The sequence below is a fragment of the Aptenodytes patagonicus genome, chromosome 2 (assembly GCF_965638725.1).
Source record: "Aptenodytes patagonicus chromosome 2, bAptPat1.pri.cur, whole genome shotgun sequence".
Classification (NCBI taxonomy): domain Eukaryota; kingdom Metazoa; phylum Chordata; class Aves; order Sphenisciformes; family Spheniscidae; genus Aptenodytes; species Aptenodytes patagonicus.
Window position 1 is genome coordinate 48,255,893 of NC_134950.1, and position 14,928 is coordinate 48,270,820.

Genomic DNA, 14,928 nt, shown 5'->3' on the forward strand with positions numbered 1-14,928 from the left:
TCTCAGCCTTGAGAGCGTTAAAGATTTGGATGATAAATTAAGCTTTGTTGCCAAAATAGAACTTTACTGTATAGCTTATAAATATTTTCTCAGAGAAAATAATACATTTGCTCTTATAAGAGACAGCAATGACCTTTGGAGGTAAAAAGTAAATTATATTAAAGTTGAATTCCTGGCAAAAATACATTGCAATTTTGGCCCTTTGTTTAAGCCTATTATTACTTAAGAAAATGCATAGGAGACTGGTTTGGCCAACTCTCTTAAAAATGCAAAGCTTTGCGTCAGCTCATATTAGTGCCCAAGAGGCCCCATTCTGATTGTTTATGGAATTAATTATCTGATGGTTCAGTGTTCTGTATTAAATATTAAAATTTCTGTTAATAATATATATACCTTCTCCTGAATCATCTCAGTTGTGCCCAAGTCTCTTTCACCAATAAGTATCTACAAGACAGGGATATCTTCGTCTCAGAAAAGTTGGTAGTGTCTTATATGGGAGGTGGAACCGACGATTGTTCCTAAGGCAGACAGGAAGGCTGCTTTAGAACCCTTTTTGCTTCAACACAGAGACTGGACACTGTTTGAACTATTTGATCCCTCTGTGCTGGTATATACATTCTTATTTTTAAGTAAACACTGTAAAAAAGGTTTGAGATATTTTATAGCATTCTGAATAAGTTCGGTATGTTTAGCAACTATAAAAGGGTTGTGCAGGAGAGAGGCATCAAATGGACAAAATCTTACACAAAGGGGAGATAATTCTAACATCATTTTTCAGTTAACTACTCTGAAAAGGTCTGCAAACATTCTCACCTCTATTTTTTAAATACTGATCTTCCATTTTATTTGAAATCACTGAAATATGATTTAATCAGATAAGAGTGTAAAATCAGGCCCGTAAAAAAAGTCTACAAGTTAAAAAAACAAAAAGAAGTTCAAATACATTTGCAGACTAGATCAGAAATTCTGGCACTCAGGTCCCTGTGGTGGGCTGAGCAGTCACACACTGATAGTTTTCCTTGTTTCTAACTACTAAAAAGCATTAAATCTTCTTTTAATGCTTTTCTTTTTTTCACCTCTGTCGTTACTAAAGTCGCCACAGGGGCATTCTGTGATCATGAGTGGAGGTGAGGTGATCTAAGCAGTAGCCATGGTAAGTGCAGATGGGGAAAAATACACTTTCACCTGAAACATGATCTCCTTTAGGGGAAAGTTGGAGGGCCATTGTGCTAAATCTTGTTCAATATTATGCGAGCATCTAAGAGGCAAACAGGGAGCATTGAGGGGAACTCATGGTGTACAGTCACTGCTCATACACAGATTACAAGTGCTTTCAAGTCACGTTTGTAGAGGCATCCTTACTACTTAGCCCTTGTGTGGATGGACACTTACTCAGCCCTCTGCAAACATAGGAAATGTTGTTTTATTCCGTTCCTCTATTCCTTCTGTCATTTCTGAGGCTGATACATCAAAAGAAGTAGTTGGTGCATTCTGTATTGGTTTGTCTTATCAAGAAAGATATGATTCTCTGGCTTGGAAGAGTCACTCCTGTACTCAGAAAGTAATGTCTTTTTTCTGTCCTTTCCCACACTGTTTCTGGACGGAGTTGGGTTTTACAGGCGACTGTGAGCTCTTCAGGGTGAGAGGATGCGTCTTCTCCTTGAGAAACAGTATGGTTGGCTTGTGGAGCACAAATAAACAAATATTCTCAGATTTGTAGGAAACCTGTATTCTTGCTTATTTCCATTGTTTCTTTTCAGCTGATATTTGGTCAATCAGAAACACATCTGTGCTAGTATAACATGTATTATACTTTTCTAAAAGCAATAGATGTGGAGATTTAACAATGAAAAAGACCCTCTTGTGCAAGGTAAAATGTAACGATAATTCAAAACCTTTCCTTGTTTTTGCAGGATGAGGCTGCTCCAGCTGACAAACAGTACAAACAGGAGCCAGCCCAGGTCACTTACTCAACATCAGCTGTTTCCAGCACACAGGAGGTGTTGTACATCAATGGAAATGGGACCTACAGTTACCATAGTTACAGAGGGCTCGGAGGTGGGCTGCTAAATCTCAACGATGCTTCTAGCAGTGGTGAGTTTCCTTACAAAATGTGCCTGTGTGTATATGTGCTCATGTGTACTTTTCCCCCTGCTGTACAGAAAGCTAGTCCAAGGGGTTCAATATCCATAGGCTATTATCAGATAATGAGCAGGTACACAATCCCGCAAACAGCTACTGCTGAGCAAAATACTTGCTCACTGCATGCTAGTCTCCTTTCAGTTTCAAGGGACTAATTCACAATAGGGCGAGACTGAACCTGAAGTCTCTAACAAAGCTGAGTGAAAAAATGCTGGGTTAGATCTTCAGTTGATTTGCATGACTTTATGAGGACCTACCCTGTCATTGTTGTCCTCTCCTATACTGATCACAAAATGAGGCCATTAGTATCTTTGGGGCTGGAGTTTGAAAACACTGAACTCCATATATTATAACAGAAATGAATTGACCTAGATTTCTCAAATGGTCTCTCTAGCTACTTTAATTTACTGCAGATAAGGATCTGGCATAACAAGTGTTAAATGAGAAATCAGCACATCAATCTATATTCTAAACTAAAAATGATGCAGGTCATTACGTGTCACCATAAGGTTGTATGCCCCTCTGAAAAAGACAGTGGTGTCATTTGTTTAGACAACATTCCTTTCTTCTTACATTAGCAAGCATCTGTAACAAACAAATGTAAGTTAATTGTATTATTTGTTTTAAATAGTCCCCCATATTGACTTACTGCAAATTCAGAGCAAAGGAAATGGTTTGCCCATGCTGATAACAAGGGTGTTGTCTGTCTGTCAGAGAAAAGTGATTACTCTGGAAGACTGAGGGTCTCCTGCCTCCAAGAATGGTATTTAAAAAATGTTTCAGAGGATGGAGAAATCCCTGGGTTTTTGTCCTGGCTGATCCCTCTCTGGCTGAGGAGAGTGCTGCTTCAGGTACATGGGCTGACTTAGGCAGGGTGGTAATTGTTCAGCTACAGCCTTTATATTCAACATGCTAAGCAATTTTCAAAATGCTATCAGGGCTGCAGCCTGCAAGCAGTTATTGGTATGTGGTGTCCTGGTGACCTTCATTCATGTCTGCTTCCTCACCCCCCACCCCCAAAATCCTCAAAGGTCTGTGAATGATTTGCATTTTTGCTTTAAAAAGATAATATTTTAGTTGTCAAAAGTCTTTGAGTTAAGGAGAGTGAATGATGATGACAATTGTTTCCATATGCATGAAAAACACATCTGAAGTACTGAATATGATCTCTGATCAAATATTTTCATAAGAGTAAGACAGGCCGTGGAAATCTGGTTTCTTGGGAAAATGCACAAGAACTTTAAAATTGTCTTTTACTTTGTGGTCAGAGAAGATCCGAGCCAGTTCCCACTGAAAACAGTTGACATTTGCTCTTTCACCCAACTAAGAGTAGGATTAAACTCCCCATGTGTTATTTGTCAGAAGAAGCTATCAGAACTGTCCTGTTTTACATAATCTTAAACTGTGAGGAATCACAACTGTTTTGTGTACTTGTTCTTCCCTTCAAACATCTTGTAATACGATATATTTTCATAACTCCCATTTTTCAGTGAATTGTGGGATTTAGGTAAAAGTATTCTATGTCACTTCAGCATGCAATTTTAAAAAATGAGGTACAAATTCAACATCAAAAATTAGTGTTGCTTTCTAATTAGAAGCAACATTTTCTTTGTACCTTTAACGTAGAGGACTCCAGTGTTTTTTCACAATTAAAGCTCAAGATAGGTTTTGCAAGACAAACAGTGATTATCCAGGAACTGGCAGATGCTGCACAGCTAACGCAGCTAGGGAACTGTGCAGTGCACTGCATTTCCCTGTGTAGCATCGCTGGGGTGAAGGGACCAGTGGATGCTTACGGTTTGCATACTGACATATGCTCAAACATGCTTCTTCCTTGCCTTTCCCTACTTGCACTGGAAAATTTTGTCTGTATGTCCTCTTACTTTGGAAGACTGGTAAACCACTGCACCTCTCCCAGATGGTTGTGCAGAGCTGGAGCGTTGTGCAAAGGTGTCCGTCTTCTGCACAGGGATCCTACAGGATCCAAAGCACGTAAGCTCCGTGAACCGAAAGTCTGTGTGCCAGCACTTGGGAACCAGTTGTTGATGCTAACAGTCTGTCTGGCTGCTGATTTGTGACCCACCTGCCACTTCGGGAAGATCATTAGGCAAGTTGTGGAAAGGCAACTCCATCAATTTCTTAGTTTCATTGACACAAAAGCAATCAGTAGCCAACCTAATTATCTCTTGGCTATTGAAAGTAAAGTGCTCTGGCTCCATTAGCTGGTTTCCCTGCAGGAGAAATGGGAGGACTTGGAGGCCAGTTCTTTGGGCTCTGTCAATCCTCTCTGATATGTCCATGGATATTTGCTTTTTCATTTGTAGACTACGAGGAGTGGATGGAGTTGCAGTTGAGAGGGGAAACCATTGCCCTCCTGACAGACCTCACAGGACAGTTGTTTGCAATCATTATTCTGTTTCAAGGACTCTTGTTCCAAACATATGCAAGGCTGTTACAATGGTTAATGAGTTCCCTCTCTGGAGAATAGGATATTTGCTTGCAAATTGTTTTCAGGACCTAAGAAGTAATTTAAGAATGCATTTCCTTTTCGATTTAGTAACCCATCAAATGTTCTTGTCACATTTACAAATGTTCTCCTAGTGTAAAAATAAATATACACCTCAGTCAGGATGTGTGTATAAACAAATACAGTCTGGTTTTGTGTATCTGCTAAAACAGAAAAAAGGAGAAGTTGCAAAAGCTAGCTAAAACTCACTGCTTGAATACCTATTTCTGGACCTTTCCCCACAGTAATATCATGACTGTCCAATTAGCTTTCCTATCTAGTAGTCCAACTGATGTGTGTATTTTGTATGCTGTGACTCATTTAATTTGATTATTTTCTCCCCTGTAAAGTTCAGCCCTACTCTGATCCCATCTTACAGACTTAGCTATCTGCTCGCCCAACTGTTTGGTGGCTCTGGCTCAAGGACCTCTCTGTGCCTGCTGTTGCAGTGCTTCCATCCTCAGCCTGTCCTTCCACATGGCTCATTACAGAACCATAATTAGCTCCTTACACAACTGTATGGGGCAAGCCTTCATGCAACTGCTCAATATGAGCAAGCAGAACACAACAGCTTGTACAGTGACCCCTCCTTTATTGTGGGCAGGAAAAAAGCACAGCAGGAAAAGGCTTGGGCTTACAGCACCAAGGTCTCTTTTTCCCCTGCTTTTAAACCCTTTAGGCCAAGCCAGCTCAGCTGGAAAGCTTCACCCCATCACCAAGCAGTCTGTGGGTTGACAGAGCCTCTGTCAGCCTGTTCGTGGGCTGGGGAGAAGCCTTTGGGCATGTCGTCCTTGATTCTTGTAGATGTTAAAGGAGAGCTGCTCTTTGAGAAGAGTGGATTTCCACAGCTCTCTTTTTTAAGGCTAACGCAGTTCCTGCTACCAAACTAAATGGAGAACCTCCAAGGTGGGTATGTGGTAGCCCAGTGGGTGTAAACAAAATTTTCTTGCCAGCTCCTAGCGAGCCGCAAAGACTTCAGCTGGCCCCGCTCCATCACACCTGGATCGAGCTTGGAGGGACGCCCAGCTTGGGGGCAGGAGGGTGAGGACAGGAGACAGGCTGCTCTGTTGGGAGCAAAATCTCTTGCTGCCACCAGAAGCTGTTGAAGTCCCTGCATGCTGCCTGAGCCTCTCCTGACAGAGCGGGATCGCCTCGTCTCCCCACGTGTTTTTGTCCAGTGGGTCGCCATCCGCCCTCTCTGGATGATTGTCAGCTGTCAGCCCTCTCTGAAGCCAGGGCGGGCTTGTCGGAGCCTTGCTCTCTACAACCACTTCGTTTCCTGAAGTCCATTTTCCCTAAGAGGTGTGGAGAGTGTTTCTGCTGCCATTGCTGGGTTTTCTGGAGGTGATTTGGGGCTGTTTCTTCTGCATCGTTGCCTGGTTTCTAGGCAGAAATGTCAGTCTTTTCCCTTTGTGTGTGTAAAAAGAGAGGGTGTTTCAGACTCGATGGCAGACTGGCCATGCAGGACATGCCCTCGTGTCATGGTAAGACAAAGCAGCTGTTGTGTCTCCGTTTCTCTACACAGATCTGCAGCCTACCTCCACCACAGCTGCAACTCAGCACTGTATCCCAGGCACCACAAACGTCCAGTCCCCTTCTAGCTCAGGTAAGTCCTCCTGCTGAATCCGAGTATGTTCACACCACAAGCAAACCCTGAGCCCTGGCAGGCTTCTCTTCCAGCCTCCTCTCCCACAGGCAGGCCTGCAGACCATGACCAATGGCCCCATGGTCCGGCCGGTAGCTGCCAGACTTCCACCACACTGCTCACCTCTCCCTGCTGCTCCCTTCTAGAGGACCAGAAGGGCTGCACTCTCCCAGCCATTCCCCACTTTAGCCAGGCCTCTTACCCACCTGCAAATCAGTCCTTCTGCCTCCTGGTCCTTCAGGCGGTGCAGCCCTGCTGAAGATGACGGGGTAGCTGGGGGAAGCTCCGGGAGCTGATGCTGCTGAGCCCCAGTGATCAGCATGGCCGTGCTGCTCTGGGGCAGGGAGAGGAGGGCCGAGCACTCTTGTCCACTTTTGCATGTGAAAGTAGGGAGGGTGCCTCATTTCCGCACCCTCAAATTTGGTGAAGTTGTAACCTTCTGTAAAATCTTGGTATTTGCATGATCAGTAGAGGCTTTTTGGCAATAAACTAGGAAAAAAAAAAGTCCAGCTGAGAATATCCAGTATGTAGCTAATTCTTAAAGTGCTGACTGGGTTACCTGCAGCATGGCTGGCCATGAGGTAGGGGTTGAATGGGATTTTTGCTGTGGTTGCTATCTCCAGCTCTTCTTTATACTTCTGCTCTTGCACAGTCTTCTGTGTTCTCAGTGCTACCCTGATGACATCAAAGTGGAGAGAGAGAGGAAAGACAAAACAGCTTGTCTCTAACACAGCTGGAGCCTGGGGCATGAAGAGACACAGAACAAGAGTGATAGAGTTAGGAACCTAGGAGAGTGTGTTTAGTCCCATTTAAAAAAGGCAAAATGTGGGGTTGGGAGAAGTTAAATGGTTTGACCTATGTTGTGGCAAAGGTGGGAATTTCTCGCTGGGAAATGCTGGCTGAATTCTGTATTAGGATCATCCCCAGATTCCTCTTCCCCCTTCCTCCTCCTCTTCAAATTATCGCATACATGGCATATGCAAGTATTAGTCTGCTCCCACCATAGGAATGAAGATGGAATGTCTTGGATGTATTGGGCAATATCCTACTGTTCTACCTTTGCACAAAGCTCAGGAGACAGCCATTAAGGCAAGACAGGTGTATGCCACATAATTAATCTCCTACGGTAGATAGGAAGCATTACTGGAGGACCTCACATAATCATTTCATCACAAACCAGTGTCTTTGCCGATTGTTGAAAATGCATGATGTTCAGTGGCTATAGGCATTTCTGTGTTTTCACATCTCTTTCCTCAGGCAACACAGCAGTTTTTTCTGCTATCTGAACTAGCTGAATGTATGTTTTCCAGAGGGAAGGCTGTAGAAGGGAGAAAGAAGCTTAAAAGGTCCAATTCATTAGCCCCTGTTTTCTTGATCTGAGATCTCCTGGCACTTGAAACAATAGTTTTAGGCACATCCGCTCTCTGTTTGAAGGCGGGAGGAAAAGAAACACTGACAGATGCATAATATCACAATAAAACATTCTTGCAATAATAAATACATCTGATTTGGAAAAAGTAGCATATTTTGATAGTTGTTTCTGTTTAGTTTTATTGGAGTATATGAGAATCTAGTACATACTTACTTCTAAAGCCATTCATGGGGAAAAAAAGAGGAGAGGAGAATAGGTGCAATAGAACAGATACACAACAGAGATTTCAAAGCATGGGCAAATGTATTTTTCTATAACTAAGTGCCACTGCTTTTTACATCTTCACTGATGAAGAAGGTTGCTTAACTATTAATGAAAATGTAGAAGCATAGATGCTTAAGCACATACAGCTTTTTAAAATTATTTTTGTTACTCTAAATTATTATCTGTAATAGTGATAACCATTTTGAGAGTCATTGACACATTTATTATTCTTTCAGTAGTTGTTAATTATAAGATTGGTAGCTACCCAGTGACAGCATACAATTCTTTAGGGATTTTTGCTGAGACAGTTGATAGTGTCTAAGCAATCAGTAACAGCACATCTACATCTGACCCATATTTTGGAATTTGATATAAATCATGTTGCTAATGAGTAGTGCATGAGGCAATAACTAGTTCCATTTAAGTCTTGCAATTTACAGAGAAGCCATTTGTCCCACAGTGTTTTTAATGGAAGGTATTCCTAGCAGCTAATTTGATAAATGATTGTCTAGCACATGAAGAGTTCTCATATTCAGCTTGATGTGGTTCCAACAAGAACAATTTCACCTCACAGGGGAAATTAGGTCTATGTGACTGGACTGAGGTGGTAAATCAAAAATATTCCCGTGTTAAAGTGTCAATCAGGTGGCCTCGGCAAGAGGCAGAGGAACAATACTTCAGTCTTCTGAAAGAATATAAAAGAAAGGATCTGTCTCAGCAATTTGTTTGACCCACTGTTTAAGAGAATGTGCTGTTATAAAAACATGGGAGGTGACAATTTTGAGTTACAATAGTATGTACTAAGAGAAATAAATAAATAAAAATAAGTATCCTGACTTCATCTCTGCAACATATGCTTAATCTTTGCTTGCACACACAGACATTGTGGAACCTGATAATGTTTGCAGTCAAGATTTTTAATTGTCCTGAAGTACTCCAAGAACTCCAAGAACATACATACTTCCAAGGAAGCGGTATGCTAAAATGTGCAGTATCGCCTTGGAGGAACCTGACACTGCAAAATTCATTACAAAAATATTCAGATTTCCCTCTGTATAAGGATACACTTCCTTGTTCCTGTGAAGACTGGCAGCTTAATAAATAATGTTAAGTACACTAAGGAAATAGTTCTGTTTAAAGTAAGGGTAGTTATTAAAAGAAATGGTGGTGAAACTGTTCAGCTTTCTCCAGATTTAGTCATCTGTAGTGATGGCTTCTGGAGATAGAGGTACATGAAGTGTCTACCTTAACCAGCTATTTTAAGCCTTCAGAATATCTGTGATTTATTTGTCTGGTTAAAGAAATGTGGTGGATATTTATGAGTAAGATTTAGGTTCCCATGTTTCAATAGCTGATTTGCATAAAATTACACAGGAAAAATCTACACTGTGAGAATAAGATGCATTTATTCCTTATTTTCTGAACAACCAGGTATGACTGATGAAGCTACAGATAAGTTACAGCATTTTTAGCATATAGCAGGCTGGACAACAGAATCAGTAATACTGCCAGCGAGTGTCTATCATAGCTATTAAAAGCTGAGACCAGTGTAACACATCCTGGGGCTAGTCTCTGAGTGAGGTATTCTCCCAGATATAAAGCTTGGGCAGTCACAGGCAAGCTTTGGAGGTGAGGTGTAGGGGTCACATAACATTATTAAAAGAAGAACTAAAATCCTTATCCCCACATCAAGCATGGCTTGTTCTCTTTCTGTTGAGCTCTCTCCCAGCACGTGCAGCTTCCCTTCCTGAAAAGGCACGGGTGTACTCACTGTCCTGAAACCATAGCCATGAACGCTTTTCTCTGTGTGTGGATTTCTTTGCTTTTTTGCTCAGGGGGCTTTGCTTTGAGGGGAAGGAGGACAGCACTGTGACTTGTTAAGTACATGGCAGGAGTTGGGGAGTGAAGTAAAATCCTATTTTCCTAGTATATAGAAATTAAAAAAAAAATCAAGTAGTTTGAAGTAGCTGGGGTAAGTTAAAATTCTTATTTCTTTTGTATACAAGAACTCTGAATACAACAGAAGTCTCCCAGATCAAGAGGAGTTCTGGGTCCTGATGATTCCTTGTGTATGCAGACTGCAGATTTGCACTTGTACAAAACGGGATTTCCAGTGCCTTCAAGGATTCAAAGATATATATTCTGAAGAGTTAAAAAACTTTCCTCATGGTAGTTAATCGGGACATCTAGGAATGCAGGGCCAGATCTTCAATTTGTGTAAATCACTGTGACCCTACAGACTTGTAAGGAGTTACACTGATTTACACATGCTGGACATCTGGTCTTCTCCTAGTTTTCCTTTCGAGCGGTGCTTTTACTTTGTGTCATCAGTTTTTGTAAGGAAAACCTCAGAGATGTAAGCAAGCACATTTCTATGTATTTTCTACTTACGAGTGAAATAAACTTAATATCCTATTCAATCACTTAAAAATCTGGATTACCGATGAGAAAAGCCCTTCAGTTTCATTTCAGAAAAAGACGTGCTCTGCCGCAGAAGCTCTGTTCTGCCATATATTGCGTGTGTGGTTTTGGCTGTGACATGAATAAGAGTCAAGGAACGCACATAAAAGTTACAGTAGGTTCATATGGAGCACAATGCCCTCAATATGTCAGTGGTAGCTTTTTCCCTACCGCCTCAATAAATATAGAAGTCTTTAATGGCTTCTTACAACCATTCAGTCCAGCTGGCTTTATATGATTTGTATACCCTTCTTCTCTGTGCTGGGTTAAGATTTTACTTAGAAATATCCTCTGAGCTACCTCACACTGTGATCGTTTCCCTGCAGCGTGCGGTCACACTGAAACAAATTCACTGAGCTAATTGTCCTTTTATTTATCCTTTGTACACTGGAAGTCATTTAAAAGTCAGTTCATTTATGCCGGTGTAAAACTGGATAATACAGTTGTAAGGCTAAGTGCTGTTCATGCTAGTTGCATAGTAGGAAATAAGATCTAATAGGACCCTTTCTGTTTGAGTAGTTTCTTTTCATAGTCCCAGCTCTGCTTTCATTCACTCAAGGGGAGATTTTCATTAACTTCAGTGGGTGTGGGGACATGGCAATCTCCACATTCTTTGTGGTCTCAGCCGTATCTCTGCATAAACGTAAAAGAAAGAAAAGTAAGTAAGGTTTATGACCGGATCTTCAGCTTCTGGAAATGAGTACATCTCTTTCCGTTAGCGCTTAAGATAGCGAGTCTGTTTTTGAATCTTGTGATTCTGGTGGGATTATTTAGGAGAACCTCTAGAGTATGAATTGGTGTGTTCTGTATTCTACAGTTGAATATGCTAAATTTTAAAATTATTCCAGTCTTTTTAGGAAGCAAGGTCCATCCAGTGAGCCAATGCTGAGAAAGCCTTAGCATTGACATACATTGTCCAGATGAAATTGAACAGTGACATTTTTCTCATAGGAAAGCAAGATACATTACTTTGGATAACTTGATCCCAATTTCCAGGAGAGTATTAAGATTAAGGTCAGGCTAGTCTGATCTTCTGCCTGCCAGAAGTATAGATTTGCTACGCTGTCAAAATGAATGAGCAGTATTTTTCCAGATTTGCACATAATAAACTGCTTGATAGGTATACTTGCCATCTGTATCCTTCTATGTTTAAAAAAGCCCTCAGTCCAATTCTACCTGTCTAAATTTACATTCCAGGAAGAAAAAATGTGTTGTGTTAAGTGGAAAACACAAATGTCTCATCAGAGCACCATACATCTTAGCTGATTAATAACTATGGTCAAACAACCAGGGAAATTCCACATAAAGCCGAACTTGATGATGGCAGATGGTTTTGCCGATCGCGGTAACCTGCAGACTGCCCTCAGGAGTGCTGTCTTCTGCACGCAGCATACGTGGTCTTGAGAATATTCTTTGATGAAAAGTGCTAAGCATGTTGGTATAAGCTGCCAATGCAACATGGTGAGTGCTGCAGATTCTCTTGTCGGTGTTCAGGCCTTACAAGATCCTTGCAATATATTGCCAGCTGTACGCAGCCCCCACAGATGATAGTGTACTCCTCACTGTAGCAGCCAGATTGTCACCAGCCTAATCTCATTCATGACCAGCTATTTATATAAGTGATCACATGGGGCTAGTCAAGTGAATGACCATTTATCTACGTCTGTAAGGGATTCACAATCTGTCCGCATGCTGATTGAAGCATAAAATGTGAAAATAGATATCTAGAGAACATAAGATTGATATTCTGTGATAAAAACTGCAAGTGTGCACATTGCCACGAAGGCTACGATGGCAGCTGGAGCTGGGGAAGGCCCAGGAGATTAATCTTCTGCCTGCTCACCAGCATCGGATCCCAGGGCAGTGTTGGGGTGTAAGTGGCTTACACTCTTGGGATACCCCCCAGAGGCTAATTTTCTGCTGGCAGTGGACTTGCCCCTCGTGTTACGTAAGTAGAACTTAAAGGGCGTCTGTCATATATAAATATAAATGGCTGTGGTTCCTGTCAAGGCAACTGGTAACTGAACAGTTACTGCTTGTTTCTGCTACTTCTCACTGGCCCTCAGCTGAGAGCAGATTTTGCTACTCTGCATTTGTAGCTACAAACCTGTGAAACGTCTCTGGCAGTGGACCTGAAGCTTCTTTTCTTTTCCTTTGTTACCTGCAGGTCCGACGGATCTCAGTATGAAGAGGCAGTTAGCAACCAGCTCTGGATCCTCCAGTAGTTCAAGCTCTAGACCCCAGCTGAGTCCAACTGAAATAAATGCAGTGAGGCAGCTTGTGGCAGGGTATCGAGAATCAGCCGCGTTTTTATTGCGTTCTGCAGATGAACTGGAAAACCTTATTTTGCAGCAGAACTGAGTCACGTGACCTTCACACCGGCCTGGTCTTATCTCAGAGTTTCCACTAATGACATTTTGATTTCCCAGAGCACACACTTCAGTTACTGCACAGTCTTTTAGGAGAGTTAATTACCATAATGCCACACTGTTCTTGATCCATAAAGTGATGTGTTAAGGTGCTTCAAGTGAACTTCGACCTCTGGTATTTCCGAGGTACTTTACTGTGTCCAGCCTATTGCTTTTGTTTTAGTGTGTCAGCATAAATATCGAAAAAGTGGCTAGAAATTAACTCGTTCTAACAAGTGGAGGAAACAGAAGATGCTGTGATGGTTTAAAAAAAAAATGGTTCAAGATCCAAGTGCAATATTAGTGGAATGTGATACTGACTCATTGGACTTAAAGCTGCAGTATATGGCAAAGCGTTGCCAAATGTCCTGTTGCTACAGGGCACAATTGCAATTAAAAGGATCTTGTATTTTAAAAAAATGTAATTTTTATAAAAAACAAAACAAAAGATTTTTGTTTTCATTCAAGATTTTTCATTTTTACTTTGGTAAACTTTTTCACTGGTCCTGAAAATGTTTTGAGGAGCTATTGTAAGTCCCCCCTTCCTCTCTTGAACCCCTGACTGTGCCCTTCTCCCCAACTTCATATTCTTTCTACAACGAGTAACTCTTGATGCTGGATAATTCTTCCCCCGTGTACTGTAAATTGTCATCTATGGAATACCTTCCAAAGGAAGCATGCATTTCCTGCATTCATACCACTCTTGATTCCATTCTGTAATATATTGCAGCTTTATTAGCAATTAATAAAGAGTTGAGGGTTTTTTAAAAAAGGCATATCATTGAGAAAAAAAAAAAAGATAAATTGATTTCTTACGGTGAGCTCATCTAACTCCATGATCACTGCTGCTGTCCTGTACAAGTCCCTCTAGTTGTGATTGGATGTAGATGGTGAATGTTAAGAGGTTGCAAGTGACAATCTGAAAATTTGCACTCTTGTGTGTTTTTAATTTATTTTCCTTAATTTAAACGAAATTCTTATGGAGGAAGGTCATTGACACTTCTGGTATGATTTGTATAATTCCCAGGCCTAGCTAAAACCTGTACAAAACTGTAAATGGATGCAGCTGCAACTATAACAAAACTCTTCTCTCCCCTCCCCGACTCTTCCCAATCCCTCTATTTCTTATTTTATAATATTGATTACACATTAATGGTGTTTTCTTTGTGCACTACGGCAGGCTTATTTTTAAGTATATAGAAAAAAGTACTTTAGTTTATGCTTACTGTACTATCTGTTCTGTTGTTTAGCTTTTGTTGAATAACAAGTTTCTTGTGCATTCCTAAATTTGCCTTATTTCATGTACAAAATTTTATGTAATTCCGTTTTTGACAATGAGTTTAAGGCATCAGTGATATTTTATATCTACTTGTTACATATAGTTTTCCAAGTAATGACTGTGATTGTGACCGAGTAATGTGCACTTTTTCTTGTAACTGTGGACATTGCTATGCTTTTTTTTCTCTCTAGTGTTTCTAGAATTACTGTTGCTTACAGTTATGTAAAAGAAAAAGAACTTTTGTGATACTGTTGGTGAATATTAATGTGAAAAAGCCTATGAAATATGAGTATTTTGGAGGTACATAGATACACAAACATCTCTAAGTTGTGGACTGATGTTCACATATTTAAATGAGAATTCAAAACCTGAGGGCTGGAATCATTTCCTCTGTTTTGTTTGGGTAAATAAACAGATTTCTGTGTTTAAATACATGATTGTGAAACATTATAACATTTAAATTGACATAGCATTTAAAGCTGTAAATATTCTCTTTGAACAGGAAGAAGGGACTTCCAGTCCAATTCCTGCAGACACCCAAACCTCATTTCTCAAAATTATTGAGTAAATCCAGTAGGCTGATCTAGCTGGAGCTTTGTTTTAATGAATAATTTCATCAATAAGAGTAGAAGCGGTGGTCCATAAATCATGAAATACGAGTCACTAGCATTTTATAATTTTACGTTGGCTGGAGGCAACACCACTTTGCCACTCTACATTTATTCCTAAAAATCTATTGGATATCTTTTTAAAGGCACTTGTTCTTGGATATGAGAATATTGTTGCAAATTCTTACTAGTTGCTACCCATCACTTGAGAGGTGCATTTGCTCCTAACATCTTCTCACCATGG

At 40.7% G+C, this 14,928-nt stretch overlaps 1 protein-coding gene across 3 annotated transcripts in view; it reads left to right on the forward strand.

Annotated features, from left to right (window-relative positions):
* The window catches only part of NOL4 (nucleolar protein 4), a 206,792-nt gene extending 192,284 nt beyond the window's left edge, over nt 1-14,508 (forward strand). For all 3 annotated transcript variants that reach the window (XM_076329767.1, XM_076329768.1, XM_076329769.1), the window contains 3 exons: nt 1,914-2,094; nt 6,174-6,254; nt 12,557-14,508. In XM_076329767.1, coding sequence (XP_076185882.1) covers nt 1,914-2,094; nt 6,174-6,254; nt 12,557-12,750 — 456 coding nt within the window. In that variant the 3' untranslated portion in view covers nt 12,751-14,508. The remainder of the gene's footprint in view (nt 1-1,913; nt 2,095-6,173; nt 6,255-12,556) is intronic.
* Nucleotides 14,509-14,928: the final 420 nt, after the last annotated feature.